Consider the following 21,205-nt stretch of genomic DNA (forward strand, 5'->3'; position numbering starts at 1 on the left):
CTGCCTGAGGCTGGGGTGTGGGTGCTTGCAGGGTGCTATTTTGGCGCATCCCTGCCCCCTTGGGTGCCGAGGCCCTGCATCCTGGGGGGATGCTATTTTGCTATCTGCCTGTACCCTTCTAGCCCTTGTTGGCTTTCCTTTGAGGTGCGCAGGGAGTTTGCTCCAGGACACAGGTTACATTTCTGTGTGCTGAAAACCCAGGGAAAGGCGGCTGGGGGGAAACCAAGGCTGGGCTGCAGGATGAAGACGGGCAAAGCTTTAACACATCATGCCACGAGGAACTAGGAATGGTGGAGCAATACCGAAAGCGGCTGTTCCCAGGATAGCACGCACAGCCTTGATGCTATCCAGCCACCAGGCACCGAAAGTGTGGCTTGGGCCCTACAGCTCCTCACTGCAACCCTGCACGAGCCCTGTCCATGGGTAGGAGCTCCCCACCGGCAGCACCTACCTGCTCCGGGGCCCTCAATGCTGTAGGTCACCACGCCGTTGTCCCCTTCGTCCAGGTCCGTTGCGGTCATGGTGATCACTGATGTCCCCGACGGCTCGTTCTCGTAGACGCTGGTGCTGAACTGGCTCTTGCTGAACTGGGGCCTGAAGTCGTTGATGTCCAGGACGGTGATCAGCACCTTCGACAAAGCCCAGCGCACTGGGTCACGCGAGGATGGGGCCCCTGCCGTGACCGGCACCAGGGCGCAGTGCCCTTCCTGCTATTCGTCTCACTCTGCTGGCCCAATTCCTGCCTCCAACAATGGGGACAGACGCGGCCGGGGCACCCATTCACTCCACAGCTGGCCGGAGCACTCACAGACAATAGCATCGCCCTCTCTTGCCCCTCCTGCTCCGTCCCCTCCTATGGATGCTTGGTGCACAGCCCCCTTCATTCACCCCACCGCCCCTGTTTTCTGGGGTCCTTTGCCCTTCGTTCTGGCTCATTTCATTCTCACCTTCCTGTAGGGCACGGCACAGGAGTGGTGGTGGCCCTACCTGCACCGAGTTCTCCCGACGGTTGCTGGGGACGTCCCCAGGGTTGTCCCTGGCCACAGCCGTCAGCGTGTAGTGATCCTTCTTCTCCCGGTCCAGGGCCGACAGGATGTAGATGTCCCCCTGCAGCACACAGAGACCTCCAGGTAGGTCAGGTCCAGCAGAGTTGCTACTCGAGCAGAAGGTGAGGTGCAGGAGCAAGGCTGTCCCACAAGGTGGGATCATCTCATCCTCTTTTTCCCCCTTCTGCTCCAGCCTCAGCTGGCTCCTTACCGTGTTGGGATTTATCCCAAACTTGCCCTCTCCATCCCCCAGGCTGTACTGGATGAGAGCAAAACGCCCCGAATCCGCATCTGTGGCCTTGACCCTCAGGATGACCGTACCCAGTGGCACGTCCTCAAAGACAGCTTTCTGCAAAAAAGGGAGCAGGGAGAGCTGGTTGTTGCACCGTGTGCCATTTTAGTAGGAAAACGGAGTTAATACCAGTTAATACCAGTTAATGCCACCAATGCAATGCTCATCCTGGCAGGTCTCAGCCTGGTGAGCCTGCCATAACAAGACGCTCACACGCAGCATGTCGGTGTGCTGACCATCTTCTTTAGATGGTTCAGGCACAGATAGGGTGCTGGTGTCCCCAGAGAACCCCCAGGACTCAGAAAGGGGATGGCGGCTCACCTGGTAGGACGGCTGGCTGAAAACGGGGTTGTTGTCGTTGATGTCAACTATCTGGAGGTACACGGGGATCTCGGCCGATCTGCGGGGAGAGCCGTTGTCGGAAGCGCGGACGGTGAAGTTCAGCCACTGCACCTCCTCATAGTCCACCGTCCTGTTGGCCACGACCTTCCCTAGAAGATGGCAGACCCTGAAATGAGATCCCTGACCCCAGGTCCCCTCCCGATGGCCTTCTCTCCACACAGGACGTGGCAAAGGGAGAGAAATGAACCAAAGAAACCTTCCAAGGCTGGCAATCAGACACAGCACTTTCATGGAGCTCCCCCTCTACTTCATGGAGAGTTTTTGCCCTCTGTTGCCAAATCCTGGCCAAATTTCTCATGGAAGGAGTGTAGCTTAGTCCTTTTAGTAACGGGGCTGTGCCAAGGGGCTGCAAACACCCCACCTCTTCCCCCAACCCTCTCACGGGCCTTGCGGGGCTCGCACCTCCCCAGGCCACCAACCTGCTGACTGGTCCTCGAGGCAGGCGTAGCCTTCTGGGGAGAGGTCCAGCAGCTCGTAGGTGATCTGCCCATTGGCACCTTTGTCTGGGTCCACGGCCGAGATGGAAATGAGTGTGGTGCCCCGCGTGGCTCCCTCCAGGATGCGCTCGGTGAAGTACGTGACCCCGAACGGGCGGAAGCGGGGCGTGTTGTCGTTGACGTCCAAGACGTTGACCGTCAGCTTGGCTGTGGAGGCCAAAGGGGAAGAGAAGAGGGAGAAGAGGAGAAGTGAGATAGAGAAGGGAAGGAAGGATGGAAGAAATCCTTCCTAAAAAACAAACATGGTCCTAAAAACCAAGCATGAAACTCCAGGAAAGCCAACTGAGGTGGCTCACCAAGAGCAATGGCAATATTCAGGGGGGACAAAATTAACTGAGCTGGGACAGGGGTGGGACAGTCCCACCTTCACACCTTCTTGCACATGTGCCTGGCTCAGGGCTGACGGCCAAGGGCCAGGAGACTGTGCTGGTGGCTGGGAAAGGCCACGTGTGCCCCCGTGCTGCTTGGCATCCCCCATGGCAAGGGTCTATGCTTACCATTGGGCACGCTGACCGAGCGGTCGATGACTTCACTGGCATTGTCATGGACAGAGATGGTGACCTCGTACGTGGCCACTAGTTCTCTGTTGAGAGGGGTTTTGATCTTCACAGCTCCTGGGAAGCCAAAAAGACCGGGGTTAGAGTCGTGAACCCTGCTGAGGCCCGGGCAGGGCGGTCGGCACCAGCTGCTGAATCCTCCTCTGTGCTTGCTCTCCTGTCTCTCCAAGGCTGACCAGGGAAAAATATTTGATAGCTACGTGAGGAGACGACTTCCCTCCATCCTGTGCTCTCCGTCACCTGCCTTCCTGCCTGCTCCACTCTGCCCAGCCTCCTGGGTCTCACGCTCCTCGGCTGGGGTTTGGGTTGTGCAGACGAGAGGGGTTTGGGAGCAGCTTCTGCTGCATTGTCCCCATCCACCTTCATGCAGCATCTAGGCATCTTTAGGAGACTTTTCCCACGTCCTTTCCATCAAGGCAGATTTTCTGTTTCAGACCAGCTCTGTGCTTCCAGAACTCACAGGGGGAGGCTCCTGGTCCTTCTTCCCTTGGGGCAGAGCCCACTAGGCACCACTTACCCCAGGCCACCCATCCCAGTCCCCCCCAGCAAGGGTGCCCGCGTCCGGTCTGTGAAGGCTGAGCAGCCACCACCCTCCTGTGATGGTGATGGGTGAGATGGAAGGAGGCAACAGATGGCACGGAGAGAGAAACGTGCACAGACACCGAGACAAACCTGGTGAGCCGAGAGCCGGAAAAAGGAAAGAAAAGGGTTAGATAAGCTGGTAGGCCAGAGGCAGGGGGGAGAGAGGGCAGGGTGAGACAGGGCGGCTGGAGGAGGAGAGCGGGGGGGGCAGGAGGTGAGCATCATCTCGGACACCTACCTCCAGGCAGAGAAGAAGAAGAAGCAGAAGCAAGGAGAGGGGTCCGCACCACCCGTGTTGCCCGTCCCACTCTCCTACCTGTCCTAAAATCCACCGTGAACGTTCCTTGCTGGTTGGGCACCAGCGCGTCCGTGTCGTCACGGGCCACGATCTCCAGCAGGTAGTACTCCAGGCGGGGATGGAGGTCCCGGTCGATGGCGGTCACCTCGGCCACCACGGTGCCAGGGGCGGCTGACTCAGGCACGCTGACCGTCTGGATGGGGTTGACGAATTCGGGCCGGCAGTCGTTGACGTCGTCGATGATGATGCTGACGGTGGCGGTGCCCGAGAGCACCGGCGTGCCCTGGTCCACGGCCACCACCGTCAGCCGGTAGGCGTCCCGCTCCTCCCGGTCGATGCTGAGGTTGGCCACCCGGATCACCCCGGTGGCGGCGTCAATCAGGAACCTGTCCTGGCCCCCGCCTTCGATCCGGTAATCCAGCTGTTTGTTGAGGCCACTGTCCGCGTCCGTGGCTGTCACGCGGAGGACGGAAAAGCCTGGGAAGGGGGGACGCAGCCCTCTGACGAAAGGGATGGAGGACAGCAGCAACCAGCCCCCGTCCCGAGGAAATACCACCAAGCAACATGGGCAGCCCCAGATCCCGAACTTTCCCTTCACCCCCAACCCAGCCAAAGCCTGAAGGACTCTTCAGAGTCCCACGGGGACATCCAGATGTTGTCCCTGTCCTCACCTGGGGGGCTGTTTTCCCGCAGCCGTGCTGTGACAGACACGGGCTGGAAGATGGGCCGGTTGTCATTGTCATCCAGGACGGTCACCGTGAGGCTGGCGGTGCTGTTCAGCCCCCCGATGTCACGGGCCACCAGCGTGAACTCCAGCAGAGGGTCTGACAAAGCTTCTCGGTCTACCACACCACCAGGCTTCACCGAAATGACACCTGGAGAAGCAGAAAAGCCAAGTGACAGACCCCACATCCGCCTGGTGGCCCTGGGCTGGGGACAGGAGCCTGCCGAGCCACCCCACCTGTCCTGTTGTTGATAACGAAGAGGTCCGGGGATGTCCCCAAGAGCTCGTAGGTCACCACGGCGTTGCTGCCCTGGTCGCCGTCCAGAGCTAGGATGGGTCCATTGAGCACAGTGAGCGGAGTCCCTGGATGGGACAACAGGGGTTAGGGAGGGTGGCAGCCCCCGGCGGGGTCCCCTGTCCCCCTCCCAGCCCAGTGACGCATGAGGGACAGCAATGAATGAATGGAGGAGGTGACAGAGCGGGGCCTCGCGGGGCGCGAGGGGGTGGCTGCTGCAGCCTTGCAGACCGGCACGCGGGGCCCAGGCGCGGCGGCGGGGTGTCCGGCTAAAAACAAACAGACAGACAGACAAATCCGTCAGTCCCCTGGGTTTCGCAGGAGGGGAGCTCCTGGAGGTGCCCAAACCCTTTGCACGGGAGCAGCTACCAGTTGGGTGCGGAGACACCCGAGGTCTTGGAGCGATTTAAATGACAGGAAGGCAGAAAAACATAGAAACAGGAGGGATATTCCTAGCTCTTTGGCTGAGAGATGTCTACCTGGACAGGCTGGACAGTTTTATCTCCACCCTATGAAGCAAGGCACCTCCAGGTGCTGGTATTGGAGAGGTGGCACCCCGTCCCCCACAAGACCCCACTGTTTGGGGGCTGCCACAGGGCTCAGCTTGGGCCACGGGCGCAGCATCTCGCTCTCTGCTGCTGAGCAATTCCCAAGCAGGGCCGATTTGTTGCACGATTGCGTCTTGCCTGAACCAAGAAGGGCTTCCACAGGTTGCATGGACAAAAGCCACGGTCTCCTGAAGGCTGACCTCCCGTCCTGCTCAGCACCCCCTTCCCACTGACCTGCAGCCTTGCCCTGCGCCGTGGCACCATTGGAGCCCAGCCCGTGGTGGCCAGGAGACACTTCCCCTTGCCCGGCCCCAAAGGGAGCGAAGAGAGGCATACCCGGGGGCGAGTTCTCCATCACCTCGGCCTGGTAGGAACTCTGAGTGAAGAGGGGGTGGTTGTCGTTCTCATCCACTATGGAAATGACCAGCAGGTCGAAATCCTAAAGGTGTGTGAAGGAAAACAGGGACAAGAGGGTGATGACTGCAACGTCCTTTCCTCAAGCTTGCCTCCCTCCTCTCCTCCCCAGACCACCCTGGAGGGTCTGCAGGGACCCCAACCAGAGGGTTGGGCATCTCTTCCTACCCCATTCCCCAAAGGGTGACATCTGGGACATCCTGGCTGATATCATTGTGGTTGGCCAGTTCTCCAAGCCCGACTCCGGCCCACCGTCTATGATGTTGCATGGGGTTAATGTGAAATGTTGGACGTGCCCTACGACCTACTGGTCTCATTCTCTGCTGGTGGGGAGGTTGCAGCCGCCTCCTTGTGCCCCCCAGATGTTTTTGGAGGGTGAGGCTGATGTTGGATTCTGGCCATGGCTGGGGGCCCTTCTCCCACCCACCCTGCCGCCGGCCCCACTGGCGGCCCTGTCAGTGTCCATAATTACCCGCCTGGCATTGCGTATGTTCTCGGGGTTGTCCTTCACCGTGATGGTCAGCCTGTACTCTGCCACCCGCTCCCGGTCCAAGGGGCGGTTCACATAGATGATGCCGGTCTATGGAGAAAAAAGGGAGAAAATGGTACAAGGGACGTGAGGTGGGCTTCTCCTGTTGGAGAAGACATCCTAGGGATGGCAGAGCTAGACCAGAGCAGCCCTGCCTGGTGCCACGAGGTCCTGGAGGCCCCACCAGCCTGTAGAGCCCTATAGACCTGGCTTGGTGCCTGCCCCATGACTCCATAATCCCCACCCTCCTTAGCTCTGGGGAGCCCTGCACCCTTCCCGGGGTGCAAGTCAACACGCAGGGTGAAGGAGGGAGCAGTGCCCACACGCGGTGCCCGCCCTCCACCTCCTGGTCCCCACCCGCGGGCGCGGGGCGTACGGTGCTGTTGATGTAGAAGGCGCTCTCCGTGTTGCCGGCGGTGATATCGAAGGTGAGGAGGGCGTTCGGCCCCTTGTCCGCGTCCCGGGCAAGGACACGGGTGACAAAGCTGGAGACGGGGGCGTGCTCGCTGAGGGTGAGGTTCATCGGCAGGTTGAGGAGCACGGGGTCGTTGTCGTTGATGTCCAGCACACGCACGCCCACCACCATCTGCCGGGGCAGAGAAGAGCTGTGGGTTTGGGGCACCTATTCCCACCTCTCCCTCCCATGTTTCCTACTCCCGGCCATGGGACTCACCGTGGAGCTGAGCGGGGGCACGCCCCGGTCCCGGGCGGCGATGGTGAGGTTGTAGAAGGGGATGTTCTCCCGGTCCAGCTCGGCATCCTTCCGCACCCGCAGCTCCCCTTCCACCGGGGAGATCACAAACTCCCCTGCCGGAGACAGTGGGGCCGTGGCTCGCGCTGGGCCACCGCTGGCGTCCCACGTTGTGGCTTCCCGAGGGGACAAGGGGACGGGCACCGTGGGCCCTGGCCACAGGGTGGGGTGAGCTTTGTGGGTTTTGGGGCTGCACCCCCAGTGGCATGGGGCAGCTGGCGTCTGTGCAGGCACCAGCAGGTAGGTGGGCTGAGTGGCCAAAAGCAAGGTGCTCGTGGCTCCTTCTGGAGACGCCAAGAGCCCTCCAAGCACCTGCTGTGCCCGGGCAGGGGGGCTACATGGCATGGACCCCACTCCCCAGAGCCAAGGGGGGGGCTCATCCTGCTTGTTCTGGAGACATTTTTCAGCCAGGGCCAGCTGGTAGACGGGACGGGCTTTGTCTTCCAGAAGCCTTGGCTGAAGTCACCACGGCAGGAGCTGTGTCCCCACAGCTGCCACGCGGCTGGGGACACCCGCAGCTGCTCTGCCATCTGCTCTGGGGCTGCCTGGCTCGAGCTGCAGCCTTGCTGCGAGCTGCAGAGACCCCAGCACGCCCTGCAGCCCCTGGCCTTTCTCATTTTCTCTTTCTGCACTATTTATTTTTGTTTGGCCTTTATTGTCCAGCAGATCCCTCCCCCTCTCCCCCCGCACAAGCCCGGGCCCCCCTCCCCGGACACTAACAGGTTAAGTTTCCTGTTGCTCAAACAGGATTTCCTGGTGTCGAAAGGCTGAATTTGCAGAAGCAGCCTGCTGGGAGGATGGCTTTCTGAAACGCTTCCGCCCCGCTCTCCTCCACCCACCCCCTCCCTGCCCGGTGGCAAGCCTCTGCTTGGAAAAAAAAAAAACAACACAAAAACAACACAAAATAAAGCAAAAATGGACTTCTTTGCCAAAACCGTGGGGTTACGTCCCGTGCTCCTCTGCGGGGGCAGAGGGATGGAGACGTGCCACCAGCTGTGGTGTGAAGCCTGGGAGATGCCACCCTGCTCACCAAGAGGGTCCCCAGCGACGATGCTGTACTCCACCTGCCCGCTGGGCCCCGAGTCGCCGTCGTGGGCCAGGAAGGTCCACACGCGCGGGCCAGGTTGCCCTTCGGTGACGTCGAAGGGACCTTCGTAGGGCCGCGGGAAGGTGGGACAGTTGTCGTTGATGTCGTTGAGGTTCACCAGCACCTGTGGGCGAGGGGAGAAGGTGGAGAGAGAGGTGAGCGGAGAGGGGACCAGCTCCGGGCTCCTTGCCGGGTGGGTGAGCTTGGTGAGCCACAGATGGACAACACCACCAAGTACTTCCCAAATAGTTCTGGCTTTGCTCATCCTACCCCTAAAACTGAAAATCCAGCCACGCACAGCTGGGGCTTTGTCAAACCTCTGGGCTGCACACCACAAGGGGGGAGGCAAAGCCCAAACCAGATGTTCTCCACATGCGCACCCTGGCATCAAAATGAACCTCAACCACCTTCTCCACTGCTGGAGGAGAGGGCGAGCAAGGAAGGACCCCAAACGAGCTCGAAAAGATGACAGAAATGCACTTGGCCACCAAAGGCATGAGTTCAGAGAGCCGTTCTCTGCAGGCTTGCTCGCTCCTTTTCCTCCGGGACATTTCCAGGGCTTCGTTCCAATGAGCAAACTAACAAAAAAAAGGGACCGTGCTTTTTCAGTCAAACACAAACCTCCACCAATGCAGCTGGCTCACCGTCCCTTTCCATGACACACGCGGCCGGCCAGCGGCACTCCTACCGTGCTCCAAAGGGAAGCAGCAACAGCCTGGGGACGCAGCCGAGCGCGGTGTCACCAGGGGAGCACCGCCGCCGGGGCCAAGCCCAGCTCCAGGATTTGGCTTTTTAACTGGGTCACCCTACACAGAAGGCGTTTTTATACGTCCATACCACGCGATATTGCAAGGAGCGTTAACCCCTTCGGGGCACTTGCGTAGTGGAAAATGCCTGCGTGAGGAGGAGAGTCTCTGGTGGCTAGTAAAAGGTTGAGCTTATCGAGCACTCCTCCGCCTCGCATCTCCCAGCCGCATGGGTAGGAGATGCTGAAAATGAGGAGCTTTTTGACCTCCTGGACTGAGGGTAGTAAAACCCATCAGATGGACGCTTGATACTGGCTAACTCTGATCTTTAAAGACTTTATCTGAGTCTCTGCTCCGTCTCCTAGCAGCGGAGAAAACAAACACTGGCACGCCTTATCAGGGAGATGGATTTCCCATCACTCGCTATCCAAAATAATCACTAAATCTGCTCCTAAAAGCTTCGCCTTCAAACTGTGCTGGCAGAAGCCCCATGGGCTGTGTAGGGAGGGTGGTTCCTGTTCCATCTAGTTTTGGTCCTCATGGCTGATGGGGCTTCCAGGTTCACGGCTCCATGAGACAACAGAGAGCAAAGCTCTGACTACGCCTGCAGCACACCAAGAGCCTTCCCTGCCCGCAGCAAAGCCCCAGGTCAAGAGGTTTTCAGTGCAGTTTTCCTGGTCGGGAAGGCATCTGCAGCAACATCAGAGCTGCATGGCTGAAGGCTTCCCTCTGCCCAGGCAGCACAGAGCTGCGACACTCGCAGGGACAGATTTTATCCAGGGAAATCTCCCCCACTGGTATCTCCCCTCTAGTTTCTCCCCCCTTTTTTTTCAAAAAAAGTTTTTCCCTGCACAGAAAAACTTATCTCCTTCTGGGGGACTGGAAAATGCTCAGCTCGATGTCTGGGTTCACGACAGGGAGCTGAGGCAGAAGGTCTAAATTGGCCCCTTCCACCTGCAGGCTCCAAAATCACTCTGGACATGGGCAACGCCTCCCCTACAACCCATCACATTTCGATTTAGGCCACAGCACTAATCAGCGCGTTCAATTCCTGCAAAGCACGTGTCTTGGAGCTGCTCGTCCACTGCCCTGCTCTTTGAGCTACGTTCAGGTCACCGCGGCCCGGGAGAAATGGAAGAACTATGGAGAAAAGCAACAAAAACTGACGAGAGACTTTACACAACCTCCCTACGGGGCACAAAAATTGAGTTTAAAAACCAGATGAATAATGTGAGAAGACTGCGTGGCCTGGCCCAACCATGAGCAACCCTTGCCATGTCCCTGTTTTGCAACCCCCGTGACGGAGCAGCAACTGGGCCACTGGGAAGAGCTGGTGGCCACTGGGAAGGAGATGTGAAACCGCTCACGCCAGGGGGAACTCCTGGACCCCGAGGACGCCAGGGTGTCGCAACCCTACCGTGGCGGTGGACGTCAGGCGGCGCGAGGCAGCGGGACACTGGTCCGTGGCGGTGACCACCAAGGTGTAGCGCCCGTGGCTGATCTCGTAGTCCAGCTCCTTCAGGGTGCGGATCTGCCCCTGCAGGACCAGGAGACAGCAGCCAGGGGTGAGGGACGAGGGAGAAGGGCACGGCCGGGCTGGGGACAGCGTCCTTACACTGACCGTGGCGCTGTCGATGTGGAAGGTACCCAAGATGTTGCCTTCGGTGATGGCGTACGCAACCGTGCCGTTGGGCCCCTCGTCCAGGTCCAGGGCCTGCACGGTGACCAGGGTGGCGTTGAGGGTGGCGGGGCCCTCGTCCAGCGTCACCTCGTAGAGCTGCTGCTGGAAGGCGGGGGCGTTGTCGTTCTCATCCAGGACGGTGACGTACACCGTGGTGGTGGCCTGCGGGACGTGGGGACATGGTGGTGAGCCCCGCGGTGGGATGGGCTCTGCAAGGCCCAGAGCTGGCGGGGAGAGGCTTGACCCATCAAGGACAATGACCAGCTTGGGGTCAACCCTACTGAGAGAAGTGCGAGGTATTGCCTTAAAATAAAGTGCTGAAACATCTCCAGAACGGCTGCAGAAACATGCCCAGGACGAGGCAGTGGCTGGGAGCAGGTACTGGGCTAAATGCACAGGGGTTAAATCACACCGTTCTTCCCAGGCACAACACGCCCTAGCAGCATCTCTCTCCTTTCCCCCCAAAAGCCAAAGATTGGTAACCATTGAGCCTCATTTCCTTGAGGATAGGCCTCTGCAGGTGACGCTGGGGACACCTTGGTCACTACTACTGAGGGTGGCAGCATGGTGGGATGGAAAACACCCTGCGATGCTGCTGCCTGGCTCAGAGGAAGAACAAAAAAAAGCACATCTCAGACCTTCTTTGGCAGGGGGACAGGTGGGACGTTTTCAGCAGCTCCAGGAAAGAGCCTTGCACGTGAGCACACTGCAGCCCCCTCCCCGGCTGTGACTGTCACAAAAACCCCTCTGGATTTGCACCTTTGCACCTCCACCTTCCCCCAGTTTCCTCCTACCAGACAGGGGTTACATCTTCGGCAAGAGATTCACAGAAGTGGTTGCAATAAACCACAAGCTGCGCAGCTACTTTGCTGTTTCCCTGCACGCTCAGAAATTCAGAGCAGGTTGCCAGCAAGGTTTCGGGCACTTTGCAAACCTCCAGCTGACCCCGGGCTCCACTTTAAAGGGACCAGGAGCTCGTCTCTTTGAAACGAGGTGGCCCTGGCTGCACCCACTGAGCTTTCTGAGTGAAGAAAGGGAGATAAGCAGGCACTCGTGTGAAGCTGCGGGGCACCACGTGCGTGGGACCTGGCTGGAGAGGATGGGCACAGCACACCCCGCAGGGCCACTGCACACCTGGCATGCCACTGGCCACCAGGACGGGCTTTCTCTGGCTGCCACCGGGCTCTCCTTTTCTGCACCAAGCCCTGGCACCGCTCTGAGTTCCCCTTTTCCACCCACCCCCCCATCCATCCCAGGAGGCTTTCCGCAGCGCCAGCGTGGCCCGGCCACTAGCGACCTGCCAAAAAACCCTTGCAACCGCATCGAAAATAAAACAATAACAATAAAAAACAAATTACGAGCAAGGTGCGCTTCCAATCCCCCCCCGGGGGCCGCGGGGATGGGCAGGGACGGGCGCAGCTCCGTGCCCCAGCCGGCCTCCTGGGGGTGCTCGCACTTCTCCTCTCTCCGGCGCAATGAAATTTCCTGCGGGCGCGACTCCGGCGGGCGCGGCGGTGCTGAGCGGCGCTGAGATGGAGCTGGTGGCACCGCCGCTGCTGCTGCTGGCCCTGCTCGCCCTGCTGGCTTCCCACGGTAAGCCCCGGCTCCTTCTCCTCTTCCCCCCGCCCGGGGCTGCTGCGCCTTGGGGCGGGGGGCTCGGGGGTCTTTCACTTTCCCGTCCCCACCGCCGGGATTTCGGGGTGGGGGGACTGCTGTCGCCTTCAGCGCGCGGCGTTTGGGGCCACGCTGCTTGCATCGGGGGGAGCTGCTGCTTTCCACCCTCTGCTCACCCACTGGTCGCTTTTCCTCCTTCGCTTCGGTCGAGCGTGCATCGGAGGAAAAAAAAAACAGCCCGTGTCCCCCTCTGAGCCCCCCTCCGAGCCCCCCAAGCTGCGGCCGGGCTGGGAAAGCTGCCCCAGGGGAGCAGGGGAGGCGATGCGTGCCTCCCACGGCCGCCGGCCTCCCCACGGATGCTCTGCCCCGCCGCCACTGCCCCGCAGCCAGCACGGGTGCGCGCACGCACATGGATGTGCCGGGCGGCTTCGTGCCCGACTTGCCGTCTCCATCTGCCCCGGGACAACAAAGGATTTTTTACTGGCATGCCCCCAAAAAGAAACGATGCCCAGCTGTGCGAGGCCGGCCACTTCCTTCAGCCCCGCGCGCCGGCAGAGGTGTGCTTAAAAACAAGGGGCACGGCACGTTTGTTTTTCGCACCTCGGCCGTGGCTTTCCTGCCAGCTGGGGCTTGCGGCGGGGCGATGCTGAGGGCTGCCAACTGCTGGCGGTGCCAATAAGGCACGGCTGGGGGGCACCCGGCTCGGGGACCAGGCAGAAGCCTCGCCAAAGGCGCTCCTCCTAGCTCCCCGCAAAGCTTGCTTCGCCCCGATTTCCAAAACCTCACCCCAAGCCCAAGCCCAGTGCTGTGACCCCGTCCCCGAGCCAGGGCGGTGCTGTGGCCCGTGACAGGTGGCGGCATGCGAGAGAGGCAGTGGTTTGTCACATGCTGCTGCCACCGAGTTTCGCTTTGAATTTTTCTGGGAAAGAAAAAAATAAAAAGAGCAAAACCACACAGGCAACGCACCGGGAGAGGAGCAAGGCAGCTCCGCGGTGCTGCCGGCTGCGGGGCGGACACCGGGTAGCAGGGAGCTCCCCGCTGCCCGGGGACCCAAAACCATTTGGCTCCACGGGAGATAAGGGCAATTGACACCAGCTTTGCCGCCTGCACCTCCTTTTTTTCTCTCCTTTTTCTTCCCTGCTGTAAGGACTTGCACTGAGGTGCGCTGCACTTCTCAGCCGGCTGGTAACTGAAGCGTAATGACGGCGCGGTGTCGAGGGGTCTTGCAGGGTTTCTGTGTGAGGCTGCTCGGTACGAAAGCTCCCAGAAGAGGAATTAAGGGCAGGTTCCCTGCTCTGGCAAGCCCAGGGAGTGCCTGTGCAGAGGCTGCATCCCGGCCTGGGCTGGGAATCACATCTGGAAATCCCACTGGAAACCAAGCACACCTGCTCGCAAGCGCAGGGGAATTAACTCAGGAGAGGCTTTTCCTCAGCAGCCCGGGATTCGGCACGAAATCCCGCTTTATTTAAGCAGTTCACCAGCAAAGAGATAGCAGTGCCGTGGCACGAGCACTTTTCCCCTCGCTGCGTTTTGCTGTGCCACCCCCGGAGCCGCCCCATCCCGCCTGCGGAGCCGCGGGCCAGCGGGGAGGAGCCGCTCCGGCTCCTGACGCCTTCTGGAAGCTTTCCACCGTGCTTGGGAAAACGAAGGGAAATTCGTCATGCCGAAGGCCTCACGCATGTGGTAACCTCTGCCCCCTCCCAGGGACGGGGCTCGGTTACCGTCAGCGCGCTGATTTTCCATCCCAGTAGTTCCCAGCATCCCTGGACCGCTTGTGCTGGGCACGGACCTGCAAAGCGGACCAAGGTGTGGATGCTCCCTGGGCAAACAAAAACGCAACCCACCAGCAATCCTCCTGGCTTTCCCCCGTCCGTGAGGGGCTGCAGGGGGCTGCTGGCAGCAGCACGGGCTCCCCAGATGGAGTCGGTGGGGGTGAGCGGGACGGCCCCACTTTTGGGGAAAACAAAAGCTGCCGCGGACGCTTCCTCCTATAGAGCCCCGGCTTCCCTTCCCCGGGCTCCCGGGGGGCCCCCGCTGTGAATGGGGCACTTCCCGCGGCGGCAGGTAGCAGCACAGCGGCGGCGGTGCCCTTTGTGCTCGGCGCCCTGGCCCCCGACCCGCGCCGGCTGCCTTTTGCTGGGCGCAGGGCTGGTGGTGGCGGCGGCACGGGACGAGCACGAGGCGTGCGAGGCACGCGGGGCGTTTTCACTTTCGCTCTCTCTGCACGGCCGAGGATGCTCGGCTGGGGGGGGAGGCGTCGGGAGCCTCGTCCCAGGCTGGAGGATGACCTGCGGGGAGGCTCGGCACAGCCCGGGGCTGCTCGATATAGCAAGCGAAAAACCTCAAGGCGAAGCAGCAACGGGGCTGGTGGAACAACAGGATGCTGCCGAGCTGCGAGAACATCTCGTCCTAATGCCTTTTTCTCACAGCCAGCCCTGGGAACCTCCTTTTCTTAGTACCACATGTCAGAAAAAGCAAGTCACGACAGCAGAAAGGCCTTTTTGGGCAGCTTCCCAAGGTGATGCTTGCACTTAGCAGCAGGGCCAGAGCACCGGTGTGAAGACGCTCGCCAGGCTTTGCCCTGTTCTCCCTCCAGCACCCCGGGACGGGTGCAGTAGCAGCGGGGTGCCCCCCTCTGCCTCGTTGCAGCCCTCCCCATGCCCCCGGGGCAGGGAAAGCCCCGCGATCGTGCAGGGGAGGGATTTCTCTCCCTGCAAGGTTTTCAGTTTCAGGCAGCTCCTCGCCAGCAGTTCCCCCTTCTGCTTAAAAACAAGCAGGGTGGGACCTGCTCCCCGCCTGATCTCAGGGGCACGGCCTCCTCCTATGCCTTTTTTTCTCTCTCTTTTTTTTGTTGTTGTTGTTTTCTTCTCTTTTTCTTTTCCTTTTTAACCAGCTGTTGACACGCGCTGTGGGGAAACGGGAGCTGGAGAGCCCTTCGCAACCGGCCCCGAGGTGCTGACGTTTCCTCCTTTGAGAGCCGTACCCCCACGCCCTGCTTCTCCTCCCGCTCTTTGCAGAGCCGAAGTGCCCCCAGCCCAGCCCCACGCCTCCTGCCCCACACCGTGCTCCCCCTGCCCCACACCGTGCTCCCCCTGCCAGCTGTGCAAACCTCAGGCCACATGAAAGACCCTGCTCGGGTGCTATTTGAAGCCTCCCGCAGGGCTCGTTTTCAGGGTGCGCTTGTGCCTCTGCCACGATAAGAAATGAAAGCTTTGGGTCGTGCTTCCCGTCTCTGATTTAGGATCCGGGATGCTCATCGGCAGCAGAGCCTGCTTTGTCCCCGTGTTGCTGACACTGGGGGACCTGAGGGCTCCCTGCAAGCCCTGGCCGTCCCCATGATACCCCTGCCCCAATGCTGACCCCGTTATCCTCTCGCGCAGGAGGGACGCTGGCGCTGCTGGTGACGGCGCCCTACGTGCGCTGCGTCTGCCCGGAGGGGCAGAACGTCACCCTGAGCTGCCGGGTGAGCGGGCCCCTGGCCGACCGCCACGACCTGCTCTACAAAACCTGGTACTTCAGCAGCGCCGGCGACCAGAGCTGCAGCGAGAAGCAGCACATCCGCAACCTGACCGAGAGGGAGCTGCACCACGAGCCCGGCCGGCACCACGGCGCGGCGCCCAACGGCACCGGCAGGTCCCCCCACGGGTGGCAGGGCGGCCACCGCGGCGTGGAGTTTGTCCCCAACCACCACGGGGCTTTCCACATCGTGGTGATGAACCTGACGCTGCAGGACAGCGGGAATTACTGCTGCTACGCCATGGAGGTGCGGCGGGAGCACGGCAAGCCCCAGACCCTGCAGGCGGCTCACGGCTTCGTGGAGCTGCAGATCCAGAGAGGTGAGCGGGGGGGACGAGGCAGGGGGAATGGGGTGCCAGAGGGGCCTCGGGGTCCCAGAGGGGCATCGGGGCACGGGGCGTGAATGGCACGGGCCTGGTGGTGGCTTTGCCAGGGCACAGGGACGTGGCGGCACTCAGCCCCACACCGCACGGGGAGCAGCAGATGTGGAAGGGTTGAACGACGGCCAGAGAGCGCTGGAACAATCCCTCCCACCCACCCCAAAGAAATGATTCAAGGCGCTGGAAGAGGTTTTGCTGCCGCTGCAGGCAATGAGGAGCCGTGTTACATAGTTTCAGTGATCTTCTTCAACCCCTTTCCGGAGGAGAGGAAAACAAACCCTGCATGAAAGAGGGCCGAGTGGAGAAGCCGCGCGGGCGCAGCTCGGGGCGCGGAGGCTGCGGCTGGCTCTGGAGCTGCCTGGGAGGGTCTGGCTTGCGGGAAGGGCTTGCTCCTGCCAGGGGATGTCATCCCTCACTCTGCAGCGTTAGGAGAGACATTTGTCTGTCCTCTCGACAAAAACAATTAAATAAATAAAAGGGAAGTGGGGCGTTGCGCTGCACGCCAGCCGCAGGCGTGGTCGGCGCAAGATCCCCATTGCCAGGCTCCTGCTTTTAGGACGCTGTGGGCTGGTTTGCTCAGCCTCGGTGGGCTCAGGGATGGTGCTGCGTGCCAGCCCCGAGGGCTCACATGCTTTCATCTTCTCCACAGGCAGAGGAGAGCTTCAAAACTGCACATTTTACACCGCCAACAGCAAAGGTAAAGCCCCAAGCTCTCTCTGGGCACTGCTCGCCACCCTGGCCTGGGTGACCCCTAGGGATGGGTGCTCCCCTGATGCTCCAGATCCTCCTGGACCCCACAGCTGGGTGCTGGGAGGGTGACTTGTGCCTCTGCCGATGCTCTCCTGGCCACCAGCCTTCTCACCAGCACCTCCTGCCCCACCATTTTACAAGGCCAGGGGAAACCCAGGCCTTGCTTGAGCACCCAGACGCACGGTGCCGCGCATCCTCCAGCCCCCAGCGCCGTATCTAGACACTCGACTGTGCCCACACGTGGCTGTGCACGCTTTTTTTTTTTCCTGCCTGCCCCGCTTGCTGCCTGCTAGGCAGGCAGATTTTGCTAAAATCAGTTTGCAATTCGGCCCTGACCCAGCTGGAGGTCGTATCTTACAGATATCACGGCTGCTGCGCTGGCGACGGGCGCCTGCATCGTGGGCATCCTCTGCCTGCCCCTCATCTTGATCCTGATTTACAAGCAGAGGCAAGCGGTCAGCAGCAGACGTACGTACCCCGCCGCGTGCTCCCCGTCCCATCTCCCCGACCCAGGGCCCTGGGGACCTGATTTGGGCCGTGCGCTTTTTGCTCTGGCCGAATCCCTTTGGAGAAGTGGGTTGTGCAGCAGCAGCGAGGGGCACGCCGCCAGCCACGAGCAGGAACCGCGCTTTCGACATCTGTCCCTGGCCACGCCGTGCCTGTTTCATCATGGCTGGGGCACTGCTGCTCCCCATCGCATTGCAAAATTCCCCGGGGTGCACGGGGGGGGGGGGGAAGGCAAAGCCCCAAGGGCTTGGTGCCGGGGTGCTGAACAACCTGGGCGTGGGGATGCTGCACGGGCGGGCAGGATGGGTCTCACGGGGGGCACGCGGTGCTGATGCTTTTTGTCTCTGGCAGGTGCCCACGAGCTGGTCCGAATGGAGAGGTGAGCATGCTTGTCCCCCCCCAAAACAGCCCTGTCCTCCTGCTAAGCCTCCCCCCGGCTCCCCGCGGGGTTGCGGCTGAGGTGCCACCAGTTCAAGCGGCGCCGTCGCTCCCCGTGCCCCAGAAGTGCCAGGCTAAAATCGGGTCCTGAAATGAAAATGCAAACCACCCGCGGCGGGACGTCGCTGATGCAATGTAACCTCGACTCTCTCTGAGCCTAAAAAAGGGATCTTTTAAGAGATGAGAAAGAAATGCTTCAGCAAAAATAGTCGCTGAATGGGGCCATTGTCCCACACGGCCAGGTGTTCGCACGCACACAAGGGACCACAGGACTTCACCCCCCTCTTGCTGGAGCCTCGGAGCTGGCTGTTGGTCCTGAGGCAGATTTCGGGGGGATTTGAGCACTGAGAAGCAGGCGCATTGAAAGATCAGCTGCAGCCTGCCAAGCCTCGCAGGAGAGCCACAAAATGGGTGCCTGTGTCTCGTGGCGAGCCAAAGCAGCCCCGCAGCTGCGCCTCTGTGCCCTGACAGAGCATCCTTAGTTAGCAACCCGCCGAGGAGACACCCTCTGTCATCTCACCGTGCGGGGAGGCTTTGCAATACCCAAACTCCCCCCCGAGCATCCCTCACGCCCTCTCCTCTCCCGCAGCAGCAGTGCCCAGGGCATCGAGAACCCCGTCTTCGAGGCGCTCCCCGCGGGCAGCGTGGAGCCCCGGCCCCGGCCCCAGCTCTCCTACCTGGCCAGCCGGCAGCCCTCCGAATCCGGCCGGCACCTGCTGTCCGAGCCCAACACCCCCTTGTCCCCCCCGGGCCCCGGGGACTGCTTCTTCCCCACGCTGGGTGAGTATCCGAGCGGCCCTCCCCGGGGAGGCAGCCAGGGGGGCACGGGGCGCCGGGGGGGATGGATTGCCACCCAATTGCAAATATTGTTCAATATTTGGTGCAGCTGGGCATCCTGCAAGCTGCTCTGACCCCGCTGTCTGCATCCTTTTCCAGACCCTGTTCCCGACTCGCCGAATTCCTTGAAAGCCTAAAGAGTCTGCTGGCAAAAGCGATGGAGGAGGCCAGCGCGCTGTGGTCGCACCAGGAGGGGCCGTGGCCAGGGCGGGCAGCAGCTCCCACCAATCAAGGAAAATTAAGAAAAGTATAGCTAACGAACTAAAAAAGACCTCCTCACCTTCCTCTCCCTACCGCCGGGACGCCAACCGCTGCTTTCCCTTCGCGCCGTGAGGAAGACCAGGCGGTGAGGACTATGAGTGAATGTTTCCCTGCCTGGCCAGCGGCAGTCCTTACGCACCGGGCAGCAGCGATGCCCACGGCAGGGGAGGGGGGATGCCAAGAAGACTCCAACAACAGCAAAATGCCTTAATAAACGAAGCCAGGCGCAGGAGCCCTGCCTGTTTCTCCTGTGCTGGCTCTGCCCTGCGGAAGGACGTGACCCCTCTTGCTTGGGTTTTGATTTTTACCGCCTATTTCCATGGAGAAGAGCACGGAGAGCGTACGGCCGCGCACGCCCCTTTCTGCGCACGCCCCGTGCCTGGACGGACGCTATTTACTTTTTATTGACAATGAGCATTGTGGTTCTCACCTTTTGCCTAAACCCCGGAGGATGCATAAGAGAAAAGATGGAAGGAAGAGCAGCTCCCGGCCCCGGTGCCCGAGCCCCCGGGAGCCTCATCCCGCCGGTGCTGGGATGCCGGGAGGGAGCCCTCCTCCTGCACGCCTCCCCCAGCCCTTAATTTATTTCCAGGGCTGCAACCTGTGCAGCACTAACCTGGCCCGCTCTCCTTGGCGGCACATCCTTTCCAGGAGCGTATGGCAAAGTACTTTAGCCGCGGCGAGACAAAACCGTGTCACCGGCCAACATTTGCGGGAGGGTTTCTTTGCAAAACAGGAAGGGGAACGGCTCGCTCCTGCTGGGGGAGTCCTCCTGCCCCGGCTGCCTGTGATTCATTACCAGTGATGATTTAAAAAAAAAAAAAAAGAAAAAAAGGATGCTTATGTTTTTTTCTTTTTCTTTTTTACTATTTTTAAATGCTGTTAAATCGGAAGGGTCGTCCTCATGGTGCTGGAGGGTTTTCCAGCCATGCACGGGGCCGTGCCGGCACCTCCCTCACTGTAAACCTGAGCAATCGCCGGGCACCAAAACCAGCCTGCCTCAGGCGGCTCTGGTGAATCCTGCTCCTGCCCAGCTGCACTGATTTCAGGAGGTATTTTTGTCCCTTGGAGCCCGTGGGCTTGCTCACCCTCACTGGGAATGTGGCTGCTGCGGTTTAGCTCGGGCTCTCGCAGCATCCTCAGATAAGCTGAGCGCCTCCTCTGCCCTCCTAAGGGGTGAGGAGATAAGGCTTTGTGGTAGAAATGGTTACTCAAAGGGTGATGTTTTGTTTTGTTTTGTTTTTGCTTCTGTTTTTGGTGTAAAGAATGGGGAAAAAATTGCCCATAAGCACCCATAAGCGTGAGTCATACCAAAATACTGGCAGACCGGAGCAAAAGCAGCGTGCCCTTGCAGAGCATCCCCGGTGGCAGCGGGCTGAAGATCAACAACCTGTGGCTGGAGGGAACGGCACTGCTTCTGCAGCGGGCACAGTGCAAGGGGGTATCGAGGTCCGACCCCCCAGGAGGTCCCCCGATGGACCGTGCCCTCGGGCTTCCTGCTGGATGGCGAGGACAGGGCTTGGTGCACCAGCACCGTGGCTGCGCACCTGGCTGGACACCTCGCACCCCCTGCCTGTCCTGGATCGCCACGGGTCCTTCAGGTCCTCTCCCAGCTCTGTTTCTTTGGCCTTTCCCAAAGCTTTTTGTTGCGGGATTTGGGTCGGTGCTGCCGGAAGCACCAGAGGCCCCAGCTACCAGCCTGGGTGAAGCCACAAGGAATGGCAGCAGGCTCCGCGCACGGCACCCCTCACGGCGCCAGCGACGCTCCCCAGGACGACGGGGACGCTTTTGGAAGGAGCTGGCGGTGCCAGCTGCTGCGTTTGCACAAACCTGCTGCTCTCGTTCTAGGGAAAGAGACTTCAACCACGGCACGGCGTCAGCAGAAGACACAAAGAGGCGCGTGAGCCACCCGGCGGGGAGCAGCGCGGAGATTTGCAAGCCGCGACCTGCGCTGCTTCTTGCAGCACGCTTCCTCAGAATGTAGAGCAGGGCTCTGCAGCCAGAGCGCTGCCGGGAGGTGAGAGAGATGGAGAGATAAGGGGGGAGGTGGAGGCGAGGCAGGGCGGCAGCAGGGTCACAACTCGCCGGGGAGCGACGTGCACTCGCTTCGCGGCTCGCGCATCTCCCCCGTCCCGCATCCCGAGGCCCCTCTCTATTTGTTGTGTCTAACAAAGGCAGCGGGCAGGACAGCCCCCCGCGCTGTTGGTGTTTGCAGCTCTTACAGCCGCGGAACAGTTCAGGATTTCTGCTCAAACCACTTCAGAGCAGAGGCAGGGAGATGAAACGCAGCCGTGCCGGAGCGAGCGGGAGGAAAGCGAGGATGCACGCTGAAAGCAAAGGCACGGCGGCTCCGCCACGGGGCAGGCAGCAGCTCCCCAAACATCCCACAGCAACAGCTCTGGCTGCCAGAACGTGCCAAGTATGATCTGGACCCTGAGCCACAACCTGAATCG

At 60.8% G+C, this 21,205-nt stretch overlaps 2 protein-coding genes across 3 annotated transcripts in view; one reads left to right on the forward strand and one right to left on the reverse strand.

Annotated features, from left to right (window-relative positions):
- Nucleotides 1–21,205, reverse strand: part of LOC118157566 (cadherin-23-like) — a gene marked incomplete at its 5' end in the record, with an annotated part of 50,929 nt that overhangs the window by 6,395 nt on the left and 23,329 nt on the right. Inside the window, 16 exons of the mRNA XM_035311963.1 lie at nt 452–629; nt 988–1,107; nt 1,258–1,395; nt 1,660–1,829; nt 2,160–2,384; nt 2,735–2,851; nt 3,693–4,151; nt 4,346–4,549; nt 4,636–4,761; nt 5,578–5,680; nt 6,128–6,235; nt 6,561–6,770; nt 6,858–6,991; nt 7,966–8,146; nt 10,186–10,305; nt 10,390–10,611. Coding sequence (XP_035167854.1) covers nt 452–629; nt 988–1,107; nt 1,258–1,395; nt 1,660–1,829; nt 2,160–2,384; nt 2,735–2,851; nt 3,693–4,151; nt 4,346–4,549; nt 4,636–4,761; nt 5,578–5,680; nt 6,128–6,235; nt 6,561–6,770; nt 6,858–6,991; nt 7,966–8,146; nt 10,186–10,305; nt 10,390–10,611 — 2,815 coding nt within the window. The remainder of the gene's footprint in view (nt 1–451; nt 630–987; nt 1,108–1,257; nt 1,396–1,659; nt 1,830–2,159; nt 2,385–2,734; nt 2,852–3,692; nt 4,152–4,345; nt 4,550–4,635; nt 4,762–5,577; nt 5,681–6,127; nt 6,236–6,560; nt 6,771–6,857; nt 6,992–7,965; nt 8,147–10,185; nt 10,306–10,389; nt 10,612–21,205) is intronic.
- Nucleotides 11,872–21,127, forward strand: LOC118157564 (V-type immunoglobulin domain-containing suppressor of T-cell activation-like). 2 transcript variants are annotated; one of them, XM_035311960.1, is made up of 7 exons: nt 11,872–12,042; nt 15,444–15,899; nt 16,609–16,656; nt 17,070–17,177; nt 17,568–17,595; nt 18,244–18,434; nt 18,591–21,127. In XM_035311960.1, exons 1-7 carry the CDS (start codon nt 11,925–11,927, stop codon nt 18,626–18,628), a joined length of 987 nt encoding a protein of 328 aa, XP_035167851.1. In that variant the 5' UTR covers nt 11,872–11,924; the 3' UTR covers nt 18,629–21,127. The 2 variants fall into 2 exon arrangements, with proteins under 2 accessions (XP_035167851.1, XP_035167852.1); XM_035311961.1 differs by having other exon boundaries at nt 11,877–12,042; nt 18,247–18,434.

Source organism: Oxyura jamaicensis (genome assembly GCF_011077185.1).
Source record: "Oxyura jamaicensis isolate SHBP4307 breed ruddy duck chromosome 6 unlocalized genomic scaffold, BPBGC_Ojam_1.0 oxy6_random_OJ106678, whole genome shotgun sequence".
NCBI classification, from domain to species: Eukaryota; Metazoa; Chordata; class Aves; order Anseriformes; family Anatidae; genus Oxyura; species Oxyura jamaicensis.

What these genes read in the sequence shown, in the direction of transcription:
- LOC118157564 (XM_035311960.1), top strand. Translation starts at nt 11,925, where the DNA reads ATGAAATTTCCTGCGGGCGCGACTCCGGCGGGCGCGGCGGTGCTGAGC. An exon ending in CGCCCTGCTGGCTTCCCACG is followed by an intron (nt 12,043 to 15,443) that starts GTAAGCCCCGGC and finishes CCTCTCGCGCAG; the next exon opens with GAGGGACGCTGGCGCTGCTG. An exon ending in TTACACCGCCAACAGCAAAG is followed by an intron (nt 16,657 to 17,069) that starts GTAAAGCCCCAA and finishes CGTATCTTACAG; the next exon opens with ATATCACGGCTGCTGCGCTG.